The sequence below is a fragment of the Prunus dulcis genome, chromosome 1 (genome assembly GCF_902201215.1).
Source record: "Prunus dulcis chromosome 1, ALMONDv2, whole genome shotgun sequence".
Taxonomy (NCBI): domain Eukaryota; kingdom Viridiplantae; phylum Streptophyta; class Magnoliopsida; order Rosales; family Rosaceae; genus Prunus; species Prunus dulcis.
Genome location: NC_047650.1, coordinates 2,574,699 through 2,592,844, shown reverse-complemented (window position 1 = coordinate 2,592,844; position 18,146 = coordinate 2,574,699). Strand labels below are relative to the sequence as shown.

Sequence of the window (18,146 nt, the reverse complement as noted above, 5' to 3'; positions counted from 1 at the left end):
CACTCATTATATTTTGAAATTCACTCGGTGCATTCTTAAGACCAAAAGGCATGACGTTCCATTCATAATGACCAAAATGAGTAACAAAAGCAGTTTTATATTTATCAGACTCATCAATCTGTATTTGCCAAAATCCACTCTTCATATCAAACTTGGAGAAAACAACAGCTCTACCTAAACGATTAATCAAATCTCTTTTATTAGGAATAGGGTAACGAATCCATTCTAACACAGTATTAAGTGGCTTATAATTAATAACTAATCGTGGTGATCCTCTTTCTAACTCAGCATTTTTCTGGACGTAAAAGCCAGGCCAAGACCAAGGAGACTTACTCTTCCTAATTATATTTTTCTGTAATAAATCATTAATCTCAGTTTTGCAAAATTCCATCATTTCGTGGCTCATTTGAATTGGTCTAGCTTTAGTAGGTATATTTTTTTCAGAAAAGTTCTTGATGTAAGGTAATCTCACAACATGATTCTTTCTGTGCCAAAAAGCAGTAGGTAAATCAGAACATATTTCAGATATTAGTTTTTTCTCAAATCTTTCAATTTCTTGTCGTAAAGTAGGACTACTTAATTGGGACTCAAATCTTTTAGTTTTAACTTCTTCTTGAAGGTGACTTAAATGATTAGTCTTATCATTAATTAAAGTAATTGTCTTAGAAAATTCATCTTTTTGTAAGTGCTTTAGTTTATGTAACTCAGATTGAGTTAAAAATTCAAACTTAACTCTTTCTCCTAAATGATGTGAAACAACACCATCAAATTCAACTTGAAGAGGATAAAGTAGGCTTATGAAAGGTAAACCTAGGATGACTTCATCAGTTATGTTTTTGATTAAAACAAAAGGGGTTTTAAAACAAATCTTATTTTGACATACATGGGCTTTTGGAATCTCATAATTTAATTGAAGTAATTTTCCTGAAGCAGTGCTGAAAGATTCCTTAGATTTCTTATAATACTTAGTGGGAATTAGTCATTCTTTAATACAATTAAGATCAGCTCCTGAATCAAATAAAGCAACTGTGTTAAACTCAAAGTTTTTAACAACTATGGTAACTTTGGAATACCATTTCCTAAAACTTACTTGTTTAATCAAATTAATAGTTTGTTCTTCGTGGAAGGACCTATCAGAATGTACTGGGCTACCAGGTTGACTGTTTGACTCAAAGGATTCTTTTTCTAACAAGGAAGTTAAACTCTGCTTAATTTCATAATTTTCAGTTTGTAACCTGCAACTTAATTGTTTTAATTCAATTATTTCTTTTTTAATTATTTTTACCTCAGACTGCAAGTCTTGTAAAGACAACTCTTTTTTCTTATTAAACCGTTCTAAAGTAGTATTGAGACTTATTGAGGGACTCAGAAGATGACTCGTACTTGTTTCCTGGGTAATAATTTTTTTTAGCTTTTTTAGGTATTCGGATTTTAACTCGGGGTTTTCTATTTACTAGTTAAATCGATTAATAACTCCATTATGTTTATATTCCATATATTTATATTTTCATTAATAAGATTCATGCATAATTTGCGACTTTTTTATTATCTCTGTTTTCATACTTACATTAATATGTTTCCCTGGTTCTAGACCCCTTCTGGTATCAATGCCATAAGAGTTGTTAGAGTTTTTTCTAGGTCGCAACTCATCCAACCCAAGTGGCTGGTTTAGGTTTCTGAGTTGAAGTTCTTTTGGTTTCTTCTTCTTCTTCTTTTTATTCTTCAATTTATTTCTTGGTTTCTTCTCTTAAGGTCTGACCCGTGAATCCTTTTTCCAAACGATAAGTCCCGATGATAGGGCCCGAGCGAGTAGGAGACAGAAAACTAGAGAGAAATCTAGTAAGTTTCTTGTTGAGTAATTAGTAAGTTAGGAGTCACTATTTATCTTCTTCTTCAGTCATCATTTCCCAAACACTTAAGTAAAAATGAGTCGCCTTTTTAGAACAAATTCTTGTAGTTCGAGCAGCTCTAGAACCCCTATAAGTCGTTTACCTGAGATTGTAAATGAGGAACAATTTGAATATAATTCTAGTAATGATGAACAATTAGATTTTCGAGACTGGAATATACCTAGAGTTCCAAGCCAAAATATATATAAGAAAAAATGGTCACTTTCTAGTTTTAATTCTACTACACACGTTAAGACAGTAGAACAAGTTTATGCCCTAAGTAAAGAACATGAGTCGTGTCAATTACTTAATCTTGAGTCAATTAAAAAACATAAACAAGATGGTAATAATTTCCTGCACATAGGCCTTGTTCAAGTTGCTGTTAAGCCTCTAACCAGATAGGATTGCAAGCTTCTATTCTGTTATGTTTACGTGATGCTAGATTTACTGAGTTTAATGATAGTGTTCTTGGAATGATTGAGTCAAGTCTGTGTAATGGCCCTGTCCATTTTGATTGCTACCCTGATTTCACAGTAAGTCTAAATGATCCACATATTCTTAAGATTTTAACTTTGAATATTAAGACTTCTGGTTATAATGTTCTTCCAGGTACATAGCCTTTAGCCTTAGTTTATCGAATTTATTATAAAGTCACAGGCACTAATATGAATTTTCAAGCTTTAAATAAGAGTCCTAAAGATCAAACACTTTTAATACAAAGTTGCACACCTGATGCTAACATTAGGATCCCACATACAGTTAAGTGGCCCGAGATTAGTTTACCTGTTGATTGGACTTTAGTTACTGAGAGTCAACCTCCACCAATTCAACGAAGTATAAATAATTTAGATTTTATTCAACAATATCCAGATGGTACAGTTAAAATTAATTTTGGAAATCAACGCGAACCTTTAGCTCAACCTAAATCTAATATCCAGGTGCAACAGTTGCCTACACCAAGCCAATCTAAAAGACATGTTCCTGCTCGACATTCTTTCACTGCTTCCTCTTCTACCGATATTAGGGATCTAGAAATAGAAAAGGCTTTAATTGATTTAAAATTGGAATCCCTAAGAAAAGCAGCCCAAGTAAGTCATCCCTGTTACGGAACTCCTCCAGCTCTTCCAGTTCAAAATGAGCCTAAAACTGAGTCCCCTCCTACTTCACCTACTCAGTCAGATTTCCTTGCTAGTGAAATTACTGCCCACGTGTTAGATCAACAATTAAGAGTTCTTAAGAAATCCAAGCCTTTCAAGATTAATTGGAAAAAATTAGATGATCACTTTCATCATCCTGAGCATAAGTCTAGAAAAGATAACTACCATAGGATAATTTCTGATAAAAATGAAAGACAAAAAAACTTTAATGCTTGGAAAGATTATATGCGATCTGCTAGAGTTGAGATTTGTTACCTTGATTTCGTAGAAAGCCGTTATATTTCAAATGAGTTAAAAACTTTAACTAAAGAAAAATGGGTAAAAGAAGACCAATCTGAAATTATTTCTAGTCACCCCCTAGTTGAAAAAATAGTCATTCCTTATGGCACGTCCAAAGTCATTGCAGCCCCCTTCAAAATTGCTGGCCAAGACAATGATAAAAAATTAATTGAGCAAAATAATTACACCAACCAAAGCTTAGTTGTCATAGGAAGACAACTAGACAAGATAGAAACCAAAGTTGATAAGTTTCTCCCTTCTGAGCCAAAACTTAAGATTAAAGAAAAACCTTTAGTTCAATTCCAAGATTTGAAACCTGCACATTCGCTTAGGACCTCTACCACTATGAAAAGAATTGAAGGAATGCTTGAACAATTAACTCCTGTTAAACCTGAGAAGTCTGGTCTTAAAATCCTAGAATCCTCTACAGCCTTAGTCATTCATTCGGATAGTGAGTCTAATGACAGCCAGTCTAATGACAGCATGGAAACCATTGAGTCTAGTAATATTTCCAAAATTGAAAATGCATTCAAAAATTTAGAATTAGAGTCTGAGTTAAAAGTCAAAAGATTAACTAATAGAGTTAATCCTACTAGTTTAACAAAAAACTGGTATCCTAAGCCTACACCTCCTGATATCCAATTAGAAGAAAGAAATAATTTGAGTCAATTCTCTGTTTCTTCTGATAAATTATATGAATGGAATATAGATGGTTTATCTGAGCAAGAGATAATAAATAAATTAACTCATATGTCCATGGTTGCTAATAGTTATATAACTAATCACAGTTTGCGTCAATCTGAGATAGTTCCATTATTAGAAACTGGTTTCACCGGAACCTTACGTTCTTGGTGGGATAAGCATTTAACCAATGAATCGCGAAATAATTTAATTCATGCAGTTAAGTCTGATGAAGAAGGTCTTCCTTTATTTGACCAAAATATAGGCCGCGGTATAAAAGACAGAGTCAACTGCCTTTTGTACACCATAGTTGAACATTTTATAGAACACCTAGTCATACACAGGCCAGAATACATGATCAACTAAGTAATTTAAGATTCCCTCAATTAAGCGATTTTAGATGGTATAAAGATGTCTTTATTTCCAGAGTAATGTTAAGAGAAGATAGTAATCAAGCCTTTTGGAAAGAAAATTTATTAATGGTTTACCACATTTATTTGCCCATAAAATTAGAACAGTCTTGAGTAATGAGTCCGGACACATTGATTATGATAATTTAACTTATGGTAATATAATTAGTACAATCAACCAAGAAGGTATGAAAATATGTATAGATATGAAAATTAATAAACAAATTCAATCTGAACGAAAATCTGCTAAATATGAGCTAGGTAATTTCTGTGAACAATATGGTCTAATTGCCACCCCTCCTTCCAGAAAAAATAAGTATAGTTCTCCCCGTCATATCCGTCAAAAACGCCATTATGAAAGAAAAAGAAAATCTTATCAACACAATAATGAGTCTAATGATTTTTACACGAAAAGAAAATATTATCCTAAGAGAAAGAGGTCCAATGTACCAAAAGATAAGAAAGGTAGCCACTTTAAGAAAAGAACCGACAAGAGTAAAGTAAAATGTTTTAAATGTCAAAAATTTGGTCATTATGCTAATGAGTGTAAAGTAAAAGATGATATCCGACAATTACAAATTACAGAAGAGGAAAGAGCTAATCTAATTAAAGTCCTTGAATTATGTAACTCTGAGTCAAGCGAAAAAGAAATCATGGTTAACAATACTAAGTCAGACAACTATGAGTCCTCGACATCTCAATTAAGTTCTCCCCGAGTCCAATTAGGATGTAGAGATAAATGCTGTAACACTCTAAACTCACTCTCTATCTTAACTAAGCAAGAAGAACAAGAAGAGTTATTAATCGATTTAATTAGTAAAATAGAAAACCCCGAGTTAAAATCCGAATACCTAAAAAAGCTAAAAAAAATTATTACCCAGGAAACAAGTACGAGTCATCTTTTGAGTCCCTCAATAAGTCTCAATACTACTTTAGAACGGTTTAATAAGAAAAAAGAGTTGTCTTTACAAGACTTGCAGTCTGAGGTAAAAATAATTAAAAAAGAAATAATTGAATTAAAACAATTAAGTTGCAGGTTACAAACTGAAAATTATGAAATTAAGCAGAGTTTAACTTCCTTGTTAGAAAAAGAATCCTCTGAGTCAAACAGTCAACCTGGTAGCCCAATACATTCTGACAGGTCCTTCCACGAAGAACAAACTATTAATTTGATTAAACAAGTAAGTTTTAGGAAATGGTATTCCAAAGTTACCATAGTTGTTAAAAACTTTGAGTTTAACACAGTTGCTTTATTTGATTCAGGAGCTGATCTTAATTGTATTAAAGAAGGACTAATTCCCACTAAGTATTATAAGAAATCTAAGGAATCTTTAAGCACTGCTTCAGGAAAATTACTTCAATTAAATTATGAGATTCCAAAAGCCCATGTATGTCAAAATAAGATTTGTTTTAAAACCCCTTTTGTTTTAATCAAAAACATAACTGATGAAGTCATCCTAGGTTTACCTTTCATAAGATTACTTTATCCTCTTCAAGTTGAATTTGATGGTGTTGTTTCACATCATTTAGGAGAAAGAGTTAAGTTTGAATTTTTAACTCAATCTGAGTTACATAAACTAAAGCACTTACAAAAAGATGAATTTTCTAAGACAATTACTTTAATTAATGATAAGACTAATCATTTAAGTCACCTTCAAGAAGAAGTTAAAACTAAAAGATTTGAGTCCCAATTAAGTAGTCCTACTTTACGACAAGAAATTGAAAGATTTGAGAAAAAACTAATATCTGAAATATGTTCTAATTTACCTACTGCTTTTTGGCACAGAAAGAATCATGTTGTGAGATTACCTTACATCAAGAACTTTTCTGAAAAAAAATAGACCTACTAAAGCTAGACCAATTCAAATGAGCCACGAAATGATAGAATTTTGCAAAACTGAGATTAATGATTTATTACAGAAAAATATAATTAGGAAGAGTAAGTCTCCTTGGTCCTGTCCTGGCTTTTACGTCCAGAAAAATGCTGAGTTAGAAAGAGGATCACCACGATTAGTTATTAATTATAAGCCACTTAATACTGTGTTAGAATGGATTCGTTACCCTATTCCTAATAAAAGAGATTTGATTAATCGTTTAGGTAGAGCTGTTGTTTTCTCCAAGTTTGATGTGAAGAGTGGATTTTGGCAAATACAGATTGATGAGTCTGATAAATATAAAACTGATTTTGTTACTCCTTTTGGCCATTATGAATGGAACGTCATGCCTTTTGGTCTTAAGAATGCACCGAGTGAATTTCAAAATATAATGAATGAGATTTTTAATTCTTACAGTCACTTTTCCATAGTCTATATTGATGATGTTCTTATTTTTTCAGAGTCTATAGAACAGCACTGGAAACATCTGCATAAATTCTTGCACATAATTAAGTCAAATGGTTTAGTAGTCTCTGCTACAAAGATTAAGTTATTTCAGAATAATATTAGATTTCTTGGTTTTAACATTTGCAAAGCCCAGATTCTTCCAATAGACCGAGTCATCCAATTGAAAGACATACTTGTAGGGCCCACCATATATTGTATTTCATTAATCCAAATCGTCTATTTTTGTAAATATTCATTCAAAGATAATCTCCACAAAAAATCACTTGAATCCGATATCATTTAACCACTTAATTAAATTATATGTGTATATATATATATATATAAGATTTTTCTCTTATCCGAACATCCGGATTGTTTAGTGTGCGGATTCCAATATTTGCAGTTGTGTTTCATTGTAAAAAATGATTTGAAGATGGATACTTCTACAGCACCGACTGGATATTTTTATATAACAGTGTAGTGGCTTGTGATTTGGCAGCATATATAAGAGGAGAAAACTGAAGAAACATTGAGGTACGCATGCTAAACAATCCGGACATCCGGATAAGAGAAAGACTCTATATATATATATAGTCCTGATATCTTGGACTACAGGGGTCCAAGAGATTTGTGTTCACTCACCGTTGGTTCACTCACTCTTGCACTCCTTTTAAGAAATTTTTTTGAACCATTGGATTAATATCCAACGGTGGGTGACCACAATCTCTTGGACTCCTGTGGTCCAAGAGATCGGGACTGTCTATATATATACTGTGAGCTTCGGTTGAGGGATTCTTCGAATAAGTTTATTTGAGGGACACCCTTGTATGGCCCATCATATATTGTATTTCATTAATCAAAACCGTCTATTTTTGTAGATATTCATTCAAAGATAATCTCTACAAAAAATCACTTGAATCCAATATAATTTGATCACTTAATTAAATTATTGAAATTTTAGTACTTTTTTGAAGCACCGTGTTCATTGATTTTGTAGGACACCATTAGATGTCTAAATGGTTTCTGATTTGTCTAATTTTTTTCAAGGATGATCTATAAAAAAAAGACTTAAAAAATAGATGGTTTCAATTGTTGGAAAAAAACATTTGTAGGGTACCTTAAAGAGTGTCCCACAAATAAAATTATTTGAGGGATCCCTCAATTGAATGAGACTGTATATATATAAAGCAATATTTCCTTCAGATTAATGAAAGTGGTATACTTTTTGCCTAATTCAATATATTTCCTTCAAATTAAAAACTATTTTCAGAGAGATATTTGAACAAAGAAACCTACAACAAACAAAGAAAACCTAGAAAAATCAAAATTTAGAGGCTAAGACGAAGAACAATTTGAAGCTCGAGGACTTTGGCTCAATGGTGTGGTTTAGTTAGGGAAGGTCCATATTTCAAAATTTCCCAAAGAAGCAACATCAATAAATTCGAAAAAAACAAAATCCGAGAGACATATAAACATAATTTTAGCAAATCAAAAGCGGAATAAACCAAAGAAGAGAGGGAGAAAAAAAAAAATTAGTAATTCACGTATTAAGGTATTTGGCTGTAGATGGTGGATGCTTTCTAGAAAAAGTGGTGGGCTATTATTTAATTTATTTTGGATTGAGTTTACACAACTAAGCCTAATTTATTTCTCTCCAAAGTCAACACTGGGCTAGAGCCCACTCTAGCCCAAGCATGGATCCGCCCTTGGTTGGTGATGTTGAATTGAATGTATAGAAAAGCACCTTTCTTGTTTTTCTAATATTAGTCTCTTTCGCCAACGAGATCCGGCCTATTGGAAAAGGGCATTGATCTGCATATCAATGGTCTTAGGTTTGAATTTCCATGACATCATAGTTGTATGTGAAATCCCCCTGCCTCTAATTTAGACTATTGCTTATACTCAAAAAATATTAGTCTCTTTTCTTTTTTTCCTTCGGTTGAATATCTGTAATTTTAGAATTAACAAATATTTCTTGTAAAAAAGAAGCTAAATTTCCAAAGTCCATGAATTAATATTCAGATTTATGAGGAAACTGTATTGTATTACATGTACATTGAAAACTAAAACGTACTAGACCCTTCAACTCAATCACATATTTGTGATACATAAGAGACTGATTAATTATTATTGCATAAACATATATACATGGCCTAATTCAGAGCTTGAAATAGTCAAGTGCAGAGACCCCATTGAGGCCTTTCTTGTAGTAGTACACAAGAAAATCATTCAAAGTGGTTTGTCGGTAAATTGGGGGATTTTCTTTTGATGTCAACTCATTGATTGGCTCGTAAAGTCTTGACAACGAATTCCCCGGTGAAAAATGTCTGAAAAAACATCCCACAGAAATTCTTGGTCCTTCGTTTTTAGCCAAGACTCTGTGGTTGACGCTTATGAACTTGTCGTTTGAGATTAGCTGCACCAAAACACAAGCGTTAGAAACAATATTTTCAAAATAGAATGCTAAATTCAATGTCACAATCCATTTGTAAGCTGAGAAATATATTAGGGTGGTTGCCTGCAAAAGATCTCCAATGTTCACTACAAGAGCTTCAGCCACAGGAGGAACATCAATCCACTGGTTTTCACACAGAACCTGGAGCCCACCAACATGGTCTTGAAGTAGAATGGTGAGAAAAGAAGGATCTGAGTGTTGGCTAGTTCCCATTGTCAGCTCAGGCTCAGGGCATGGAGGATAGTAGTGGCTAACAATAACAGGCCCTTTTGCACAATCCATGCCTATAAGGTACTCAGATTTGAGCCCAAGTGCCTCTGATAGCAATTCAAACAAAGTGACACCTAGTTTGTCAACTTGTTCGGAGTACTCCATAGTTATGTCTCTGCAAATTAAACCCAAAAACAAAAAATCATAAATCAGTGTTCCGTATTTATAACATATCTAAACAAAAATATGCCTTAACAAAAATATGTTGTCAAAATGTTAGTTAATCTATCAGAAACACACTCGATATGGCATGTTATGTTAACAAACTATTAGTATACAATCAATTGAATCAATCATGTGGAGGCATCAAATTTATTCACCAATTATATGTTCACTCAATAATGTACCTGCAAACCACGGGAAATTCTTGAGGATCAATAGGATCAGGACCCATAACACAAAGCAGACTGTCCCTCCAATTAGCAAACCTTGACTTATACAAATCAAAGTTACTCCCAAACTTGACCGTCCAGCCAGGTCCTGTCCTATAGTACTCAGCCTTCACCTCCCTTGGCAGCTCGTGGAAATCACGCGCGGCCTTCAACATCTCCTTCAACACTCTCTTGGGTATTCCATGGTTCACCACCTGGAAGAACCCAACGGTCTCCGCAGCCAGGCGGACTCTGGCAACTACGTCATCATGCCTGCCGGCAGTGTCAGCGAGGTCCACGACCGGAATACTGAATTGGGTTTGGGTTGGTTGGCCGGAACTTGGGCCGTCGCCTGCGGAATCTTCCTGTGGCCGGACGAAAATTGGTGGGATTTTTGTGATGCCACCATCGACTATCCCTTTGACACCAGCTTTAGACTCGTCAAAGGCCTTTAGCTGTTGAAGACGGTCTTGGTTTCTTGAGTTCCCGGACACCATTAAATCAGGTAACTTATAGTGCTTCAAATGCAGAAGAGAAGCTTTGCCTGAAGGCTATTTCAATTGCATCATATATATATATATATATGGAAGTTTACATGTGCTAGCTTATGTTAATGGACTTACTAAAGTCAACAATGTTTGGCTATAACCACCATTTATTCTTCCTTCTAGAGGGACATGGGAAGACAATTAATTGGCAATTGTGTGGCTGTGGTGGTAGGATTTAACGTGGATCTGTCTTCACAAATTAAGATAACTATTTCAATTTTAAATTTTAGTTTTTATTTTTTGTGCTAAAATATAGAGGAAAAAGAATGAGAGTTGAGATGAGATTGAGAAGGAAGATAAGAGGGAAAGATGAGGGGGAGGAGTAACAAAACTGAAAACAAAATTTAAAAACTGAAAGCTATTTGAAGTTGTTTTCATTTCAAGTTTTTGTTTTCACTTTTGTTATTCCTTCCTTCCATCATCCCCTCTCATCATTTCTCTCAATCTCATCCTCAATTCCATTCTTCCTTTTATTACTTTAGCACAAAAAATAAAAAATAAAAAATAAAATTAAAATGGTTATCAAACGGGCCATAATATTCTGATCGATAAGAAAAATTTATTGCATTCCTTTTGAACAAGAGCATATATGTCACACCCCGGACCGGCTCCGCCGTAGCAGGATATTGTCCGCTTTGAGCCTGGCTACATTCTCACCAGCCCACCCATCCTGGGATTGCTCCAGCCTCCAACTCGCTTAACTTCGGAGTTCCTACGAACCCGAAGCCAGTGAGCTCCCAAAAGGCCTCCCGCTATGAGGATGCGAGGTGTGCCATATAAGGCACATCACCCCCTCTCCGTTTGGTCGATGTGGGATCTCACAATATATAGATTCATTGCTGCATAAACCTAGTTAGACCCTACATATATATCCATGGCCTAGCTTCATATCTTAAAATATTCCAGTGCAGGGACCCCGTTCAGCCCTTTCGTGAAGTAATCCGCAACAAAATCTTTCACCGTAGTTTCCCGATAAATTGGAGGATTTTCTTCTGATAACAACTCCTTCATTGGTCCATACAGTCTTGAAGAATTTTCCGGTGGAAGATGCTGTCTGAAAAAACATGCCACAGAAATTCTTGGACCTACATTTTTGGCCAAGACTCTGTGATTCACACTTATGAACTTGTCGTTTGAGATTAGCTGCACCAAAAATGCACATTAGAAATTATACATAATAAGTACTCATTAGAATTTGGTTTAATTTGACTTGCCTGCAACATATCTCCAAGATTAATGACTAGAGCTCCATGAATTGGTTTAACATCCACCCACTGATTTTCATGGAGGACTTGGAGGCCACCAATTTGGTCTTGTAGGAGAACTGTGAGGAAGCTACTATCAGAATGTTGACTTGTGCCCATCGTCAATTCTGGTTCAGGACATGCTGGGTAGTAATGACCCAAAAAAAATAGTCCCTGAGCACAGCCCAAGTCCTTTAGGTGGTTGGGTTTTAGCCCAAGCACTTCAGACAACAATTCAAACAAAGTGGCCCCTAAACTCATTTACTTTCTCCGAGTAATTAAACACTATATCCCTGCAAATTGGTCGTTTGCAATCGTTAAAATATCCCAAAGACAGTTGTTTGTAGTGGTTGGTAAGGATGTATGATCTAATTATTGCAACTGAGTTCTCTTATAAATTAAGTTGTAAAATCAGAAAATAAAATAAAAAATTATTTCGATACAAAGGAATGGGAGTTTCTCATACGAACACTGCGAAGTACTATGGTGGTTCAAACATGAAATCATTAATTTACAAGTAAATTAGAATAACTTAAACGACCCTTTGTATAAAATAAAATAAATAATAATAAAATTTGTTAATTGAAACACAAATTATAAAAAGAGAACTTAAAAAAATTGGCAGCATAGCAGAAGAACAATTTCCTCGCATACATACCTGCAGATTGAAGGTAATTCTTCAAGGTTGGGAGCCTGAGGAGCCAAAACACAAGACAAGGTATCCCTCCAGTTAGCAGCTGGTGCATGATAAAGATCAAAATTGGTATTATACAAAACCTTCTTGGTATAATCGCGCGAATAAATCTCCTCCTTCACTGCTTGCTCTTGCTCATGAAACCTTCTTATTCCATCAATCATCTCCTCCAGATCCTGGACTGGAATCTCATGGTTGACCACCTGGAAAAACCCCCACTTCTCAGAAGCTTGTCTAACTTGGTTAATGACCTGGGCACGTTGACCTGCGTCTTTGGCGATGCCTTCTAAGCTTATGACTGGGATGCCGAACCTGGAGCCCTCATCGGGGCTAATTGGTTCGTTCTTGATGATCTTTTTTGGGTCATGAATGAAAATTCTTGGGATTTTAGCCAAACCAGCATCTACAAGTCCCTTAACTCCAGCTTTTGAGTCATCTAAGGCCTTTAATTCACTTGTTATGTCATAGTTGGATCCAACGCCAGCAGCTTCACTGCCTTTGGAGCTTGTCACTACCATTTTTTGCAGCTGTGTATCTCGTGTGGACAGAAGGGATTTTAGAGTTGAAAGATAAGAATAGGAAAGGGTTAGAGCAAGCAAAGGTGTCAGTGTTTTGTTCCTTTTATAGTGGTCCCAATTCCAATTAAGTAGAGTTGTTGGCAATGGCCGAGCAGGCATTTTTCTAGAGGTAAGCTAAAAAAAACTTATCGGCTTCTTCTATAATGATATCATTTCTAGAATTTTTTATTGGTAGGCGGGGCAACAAAAGTAAGTACAACAAACCACCCCCAGAAAAACACAAATCAGTAGAAATAAAAATGGAAGTCATTTAATTAGCAAACAAACAACAACAAAGACCACAGAAGAGAGTGAAGAAGTGAAGGACAAAGAAAGAGATAAGAGAATGAGGAAAAATGATGAAAGCTCTGATGTTTCCGCGAAGAAACAAATAATTAGCTGTTACTTTGGGATTGTTGTCACTTAAAAAAAAGAAGTTAATTTTACTGTGCTTTGAAAATAATTAGCTGTAAAGTACAGTAGCTGTATGTTGGTAAATAATATTTATAAAGTAATGTCAGTACAAAAAGTAGTGTCAAAACTATTTGGTAAATTTCAATATAAAATTGTTGTAACTGTGAATAATTACTAAAATAGACATGATGTTGAAAGTGTTATGTACTAATCATGTGGTGGTAGTGGTGGTGATGGAGTGGGAGGTGGTGGTCGTGATAAAGGTGGAGTTGGTGGTGTGGTAGTGGTGGTGGTGGGGATGGCGGTTGTACAGGTGGTTGTGGTAGTGGTGGTGGTAGAGGTGGTGGTGGAGATGGTGGTGGATGAGGTGGTTGTGGTGGTGGTGGCGGAGGATGAGGAGGAGGAGGATGTGGTGATGGTGGTGGAGGTGGCGGTTGCAGTGGCGGTTTGTGAAGGTAATGAATGTGGTGGTACAAGTGGTGGAGTTGGATGTGGAAGTGGAGGTGGTGTCATTTCTTAAAATGAATGATGGTATTTTGGAAATTAGAAAAATTCATTAAAGGTTTATCTCTGCTTCTTTTGAAAGCAGCTTTGAAAAGCAACCCAGAGCTTGCTTTTAAAAGCTACTATCAAAAGGCCACTGCTTTTAAAATAATCGGGATATTTTATTTTTACCAAATACCTTAAACTGCTTAACTTTAAAGTGAAGCAGATTTTTGACCAAAAAAAGCAATCCCAAACGGGGCCTTAGAGGAGAGAGAATGAAAAGGAAAGCTTTAAAGATTTAAAATAATAGATATTTAGTGATATACCCATTTCTAGCACTAAGATTATAAATAAACCCTACACAATTGAAATTCTATAAACAAACCCAAAAAAAACCTAAAAAATGACAGCTAGCTTTATTGAATTATTAATTACTTTGACACTCTATTAAGTGTTTTGGGTATTTTTATGAGATTTTGGGGTGCTTGTTTTAAGAAATTGGTGGCAGTTTTGTAATTTATAAGAAGTTAAAAGTTTTTTTTTTAATGTTGTAAATGGGCTTTATGTGTGTTTATAAAGTCCATTTCATATGGGATATTTTTATAATTTGAGCCCCCATATTGGGTATAATAATGAATCTCCCTTACAATAAATTAATATGTTACACTTTAAAATTTGGAAAGCTTCACATATATATGACAGAAAAACAAGAAAGCATCACTTGGATAATTATGTCACTGTGAAAAGCCTTGAGTTTGGTCCATTTGATGATTCTCAAAACAGGGACTCCAAAGTCAATCCAATGGTTGGGAAGGGAGTATACTTGATGAATTTACATGGAGGTAGGCTTATTTCTAGATAGACGGTGGGCTAATTTTTTATTTACATAGATTTGGCTTGTATAATTAAGCCCCTTAAGCCTATTCTCTAAACACAACACTGGGTTGGAGCCCATCTCAGCCCAAATATAGTTCCTCTAAAGAGAAAAATCGATCAAGAAAAATATAAGAAAATATGGTGAATGTTTTCTGTATTGATCACTGTACAAAGAGTACAGATATATAACAAAGCTTAAGGAATACAAAAGGAAATAAATCTCTAGATCCTATGTCTAAGGTAATTACACAAAAAAGGAAAATAATTGATGTCCAAGTAAGACATCTATACAACATTAACTTTAATCTAAAGTCTTCTCTCAATTAAGCCTTGATTTCTATACTCCCCCTCAAGTTGGAGCATGTATGTCTAAAAGATTTAACTTGCTCTTTAATCGTAGGAAAGTTTCCTTGTCCAATGCTTTTGTAAAGATATCTTTGATTTGATCTCTAAAAGGAAGGAACGCAGTACGTAATGTTCTGTCTTGAATTCTTTCACAGACAACATGGCAATCAATTTCAATATTTTTGGTTCGCTCATGATAGCCCGGATTTGATGTTATATATATGGCAGCCTTGTTGTCGCAATAAAGTGTACTAGGAAAAGAATGTGATATATATCAAGATCTTGTAAAAGATATCGTAGCCATTGTAGCTCACATGTTGCTACTACCATTGCCCTATACTCAGCTTCTGATGAGGACCTAGATATAGTGGGCTGTTTTTTGGTTTTCTATGAAATTGGACTTGTTCCGAGAAACACACAATAACCCGTTGTTGATCTTCTTGTCATAGGGGCAACTTGTCCAATTTGAGTCACATAAAGCTCACAATTTTAATTCATTATGATAGGATAACATAATACTTGGGCCAGGTGATCCTTTTAAGTAATGAACTAAACGTGTGGCAGCTTTCATATGTGGTTGGAGTGGTTGGTGTATGTATTGGCTGAGGATATTAATTGCAAAAAGAATATCTGGTCTTGTAATAGTTAGATAAATAAGTCTTCCAATCAAGCGACGATATGAGACTAGATTTTTGAGTAGATTGCCATCAATATTGTCGCCCTTTAGATTTTCTTCCATGGGAAAAGGCTCAGGTTTAGCTCCCAATAAAGTTGTGTCTAGGGAGAATGACCTCTCAAGACATCGTTCAATACCAGGGATTGACCAAGAACATTGAGATCATTTTGAGATCCTGCAAGTCCGAAAAAGGCATGCCAAACCCAAGTGTCGAATGATGCAACAGCCTCCAGAATTATACTTTTTTTGTCCTTCATATTCCCATAATCTCTTTGCCAAGCAGTTGGGCAATTCTTCCACTATCATTGCAATGCATTCGATGCTTCCAATCATGCCTGGGAAACCTCGAGCCTCGCTTTTTCGTAGAAGCCTTCGAAGGTCCCTAGGCATAGGTTTGTGGAGGTACTTCCTCGTGTAGAGATTTTCTATTACATCACAGAATCTGACCAAGCATTCTAGGATAGTTGATTTCCTCATCCTAGCAATCTCATCCACTGGTCTGCAGATGCCCCATACGTAAGTATCCACAAAGCAGCTGTAAGTTTTTGCTTCGGAAGAAGACCCAAAACTATAACAACATCGTACTTCTGAACGAAGTATGTGATTGCAAACATTATGCATGATTTTTTGGAACAAATATGGCTGCATTTTATATCTCTCTTGAAAATAAGAATCAAGATATAACGAATTTGGATAAAATAATCTTCCAAGAGATTCTTACCCCGAAAATGCCTATGTCTGTCCACGTTCGAGGCACAACGAAGGTGGTGTTGCCTTGATTGATTGAGCATACACATTGCTAAAACAACTTCTTCCTCCTCTTCATCCAACTCACGATCTTCTTTAGCATGTTTGCGCCTGATTTCTTCATCTTCTAGTTGTTGCCTCTCTAACACCTTCCTCGAGTTAGACATTGAGAGTATAATGTGTTTTGTGAAATCTAAGAAATGAAATGATGGAGAAGATATGGTGTGAGAGGTCTAAGTTGAGGGTGTAGTTTTATAGAGGGATTTAGAAGATAGATGACAAGACCCGACCCAAAGTTTTCCACCTATTAAACAATCAAATAAATCCACACCAACTGCCAGAATATCTCAAATAACAGATCTCAACTCCAGTTTTTCAGTTTCAACTAGATATCAGAGCATTTTCTAAAGTTTACAGGGTTTCAAGGTTTTTTCTCAAAACTCTACCTTTTTTGGTGGCGCGGGAGCTATGAATGGCCCGGTGGTGGATCCTGCGCACTTCTACGGCCTGGGGGAGAAAAACAGGTTGAAAATGTGAGTGGACAAAAAATTAATGTTCTTGAAAACAATTTATAACCATAATAACCCCCATTTAAAAATAAGTAAGGATATAAATCGATGGTTTGTCTATATTTCAATACAAGGTATTCAAATAAGCATGTAAAAACATACTGATGAATATAATCGTATAACTGAGCAAATATCTAAAGATATAAATGCGCGAATATCAAAGAAACTGGTATAAAATAACTAAAAGTCATAAATGGATAAAAGAAAGCTCAAAATCCTTTGAAACTACCACCTATTTGTACCCCTGTCATATCCGTCAATTCCCCTGACAGGTCTCGGGCGTCACGCAGTCTACCCGAGCCGCAAACTGGCGAAATCAGGGGACTATGATCAGCCTGATCCGCCGGCAGGTCTCGACGACACCAAGTCGACTCGAGCCGCTCTGGCAAAATACATGAGACCGTAGTCAGCCTGATCCGCAATCCTGGCAAGTCTCAGGGACACAGAGTCAGCCGAGCCGCAATACTGGCAGGTCTCGGGACACCAAGTCTGCCGAGCCGCAAATCCTGGCACTCACGGTCCGAGAGTCCCCGAAACTCGTGAGGCAAAGTCAAGTGCACTGACGTAACTGAAATCGGACTGGATGTCCGTAGACATCGGTCCAGCTCTGGGTAATCACCAAAAATAAATGGGTACATGGTGGTCTAATTAGAAAACCTGATAACTTTATGAAATCTGATAAATTAACTGTAGTCTCAATGCTGCTGCTATTTTGTTATATAAAGCTCAAGGTCTGCTGCTAATATAACCTCAAAAATATATATAACTCAAAATATTTAACAGTATAAAACATGCTCTAAGACATGTAAGAATACTTATTCAAGATCGAATAATGAAATTTTCTTATATAAGCTTATTTATAAAAACTTATTTATATAAAATCAATATAAAATCATTTACGTAAACTCATTTATATAATCATTTATATAACTTATTTATATAAAATCCTTTATGAAAGAAAGTCCACTCACAGTTGGTCCGAGCTGGCTGGACCCTTCGAAGGTCCCTCCTGTACGTCGAATGGACCTCTGGTGCTTGATTATCCATGAATAATAAATTAATAAATTGCTGAATAAAAAGAATTTGAAACGAGAATGGTAAAAAGGTCTTTTGTGCCCAACATTCGCCAGGTGTCGGACACGCACAGGACTTGGCTC

The 18,146-nt window shown here is 35.4% G+C and overlaps 1 protein-coding gene and 1 pseudogene across 2 annotated transcripts; both read right to left on the bottom strand.

The window, feature by feature from the left end:
* Positions 1–8,738: 8,738 nt before the first annotated feature.
* On the bottom strand, positions 8,739–10,442 carry LOC117614690 (1-aminocyclopropane-1-carboxylate oxidase homolog 1-like). 2 transcript variants are annotated; one of them, XM_034343577.1, is made up of 4 exons: positions 9,810–10,432; positions 9,483–9,577; positions 9,256–9,452; positions 8,739–9,153 (listed from the first exon to the last, which is right to left on the bottom strand). In XM_034343577.1, the coding sequence occupies exons 1-4, from the start codon at positions 10,328–10,330 to the stop codon at positions 8,896–8,898; spliced, it is 1,071 nt and encodes a 356-aa protein (XP_034199468.1). In that variant the 5' UTR covers positions 10,331–10,432; the 3' UTR covers positions 8,739–8,895. The 2 variants fall into 2 exon arrangements, with proteins under 2 accessions (XP_034199468.1, XP_034199467.1); XM_034343576.1 differs by having other exon boundaries at positions 9,256–9,577; positions 9,810–10,442.
* Positions 10,443–10,928: 486 nt separating this feature from the next.
* LOC117613945 lies at positions 10,929–12,895 on the bottom strand (annotated as a pseudogene).
* Positions 12,896–18,146: the final 5,251 nt, after the last annotated feature.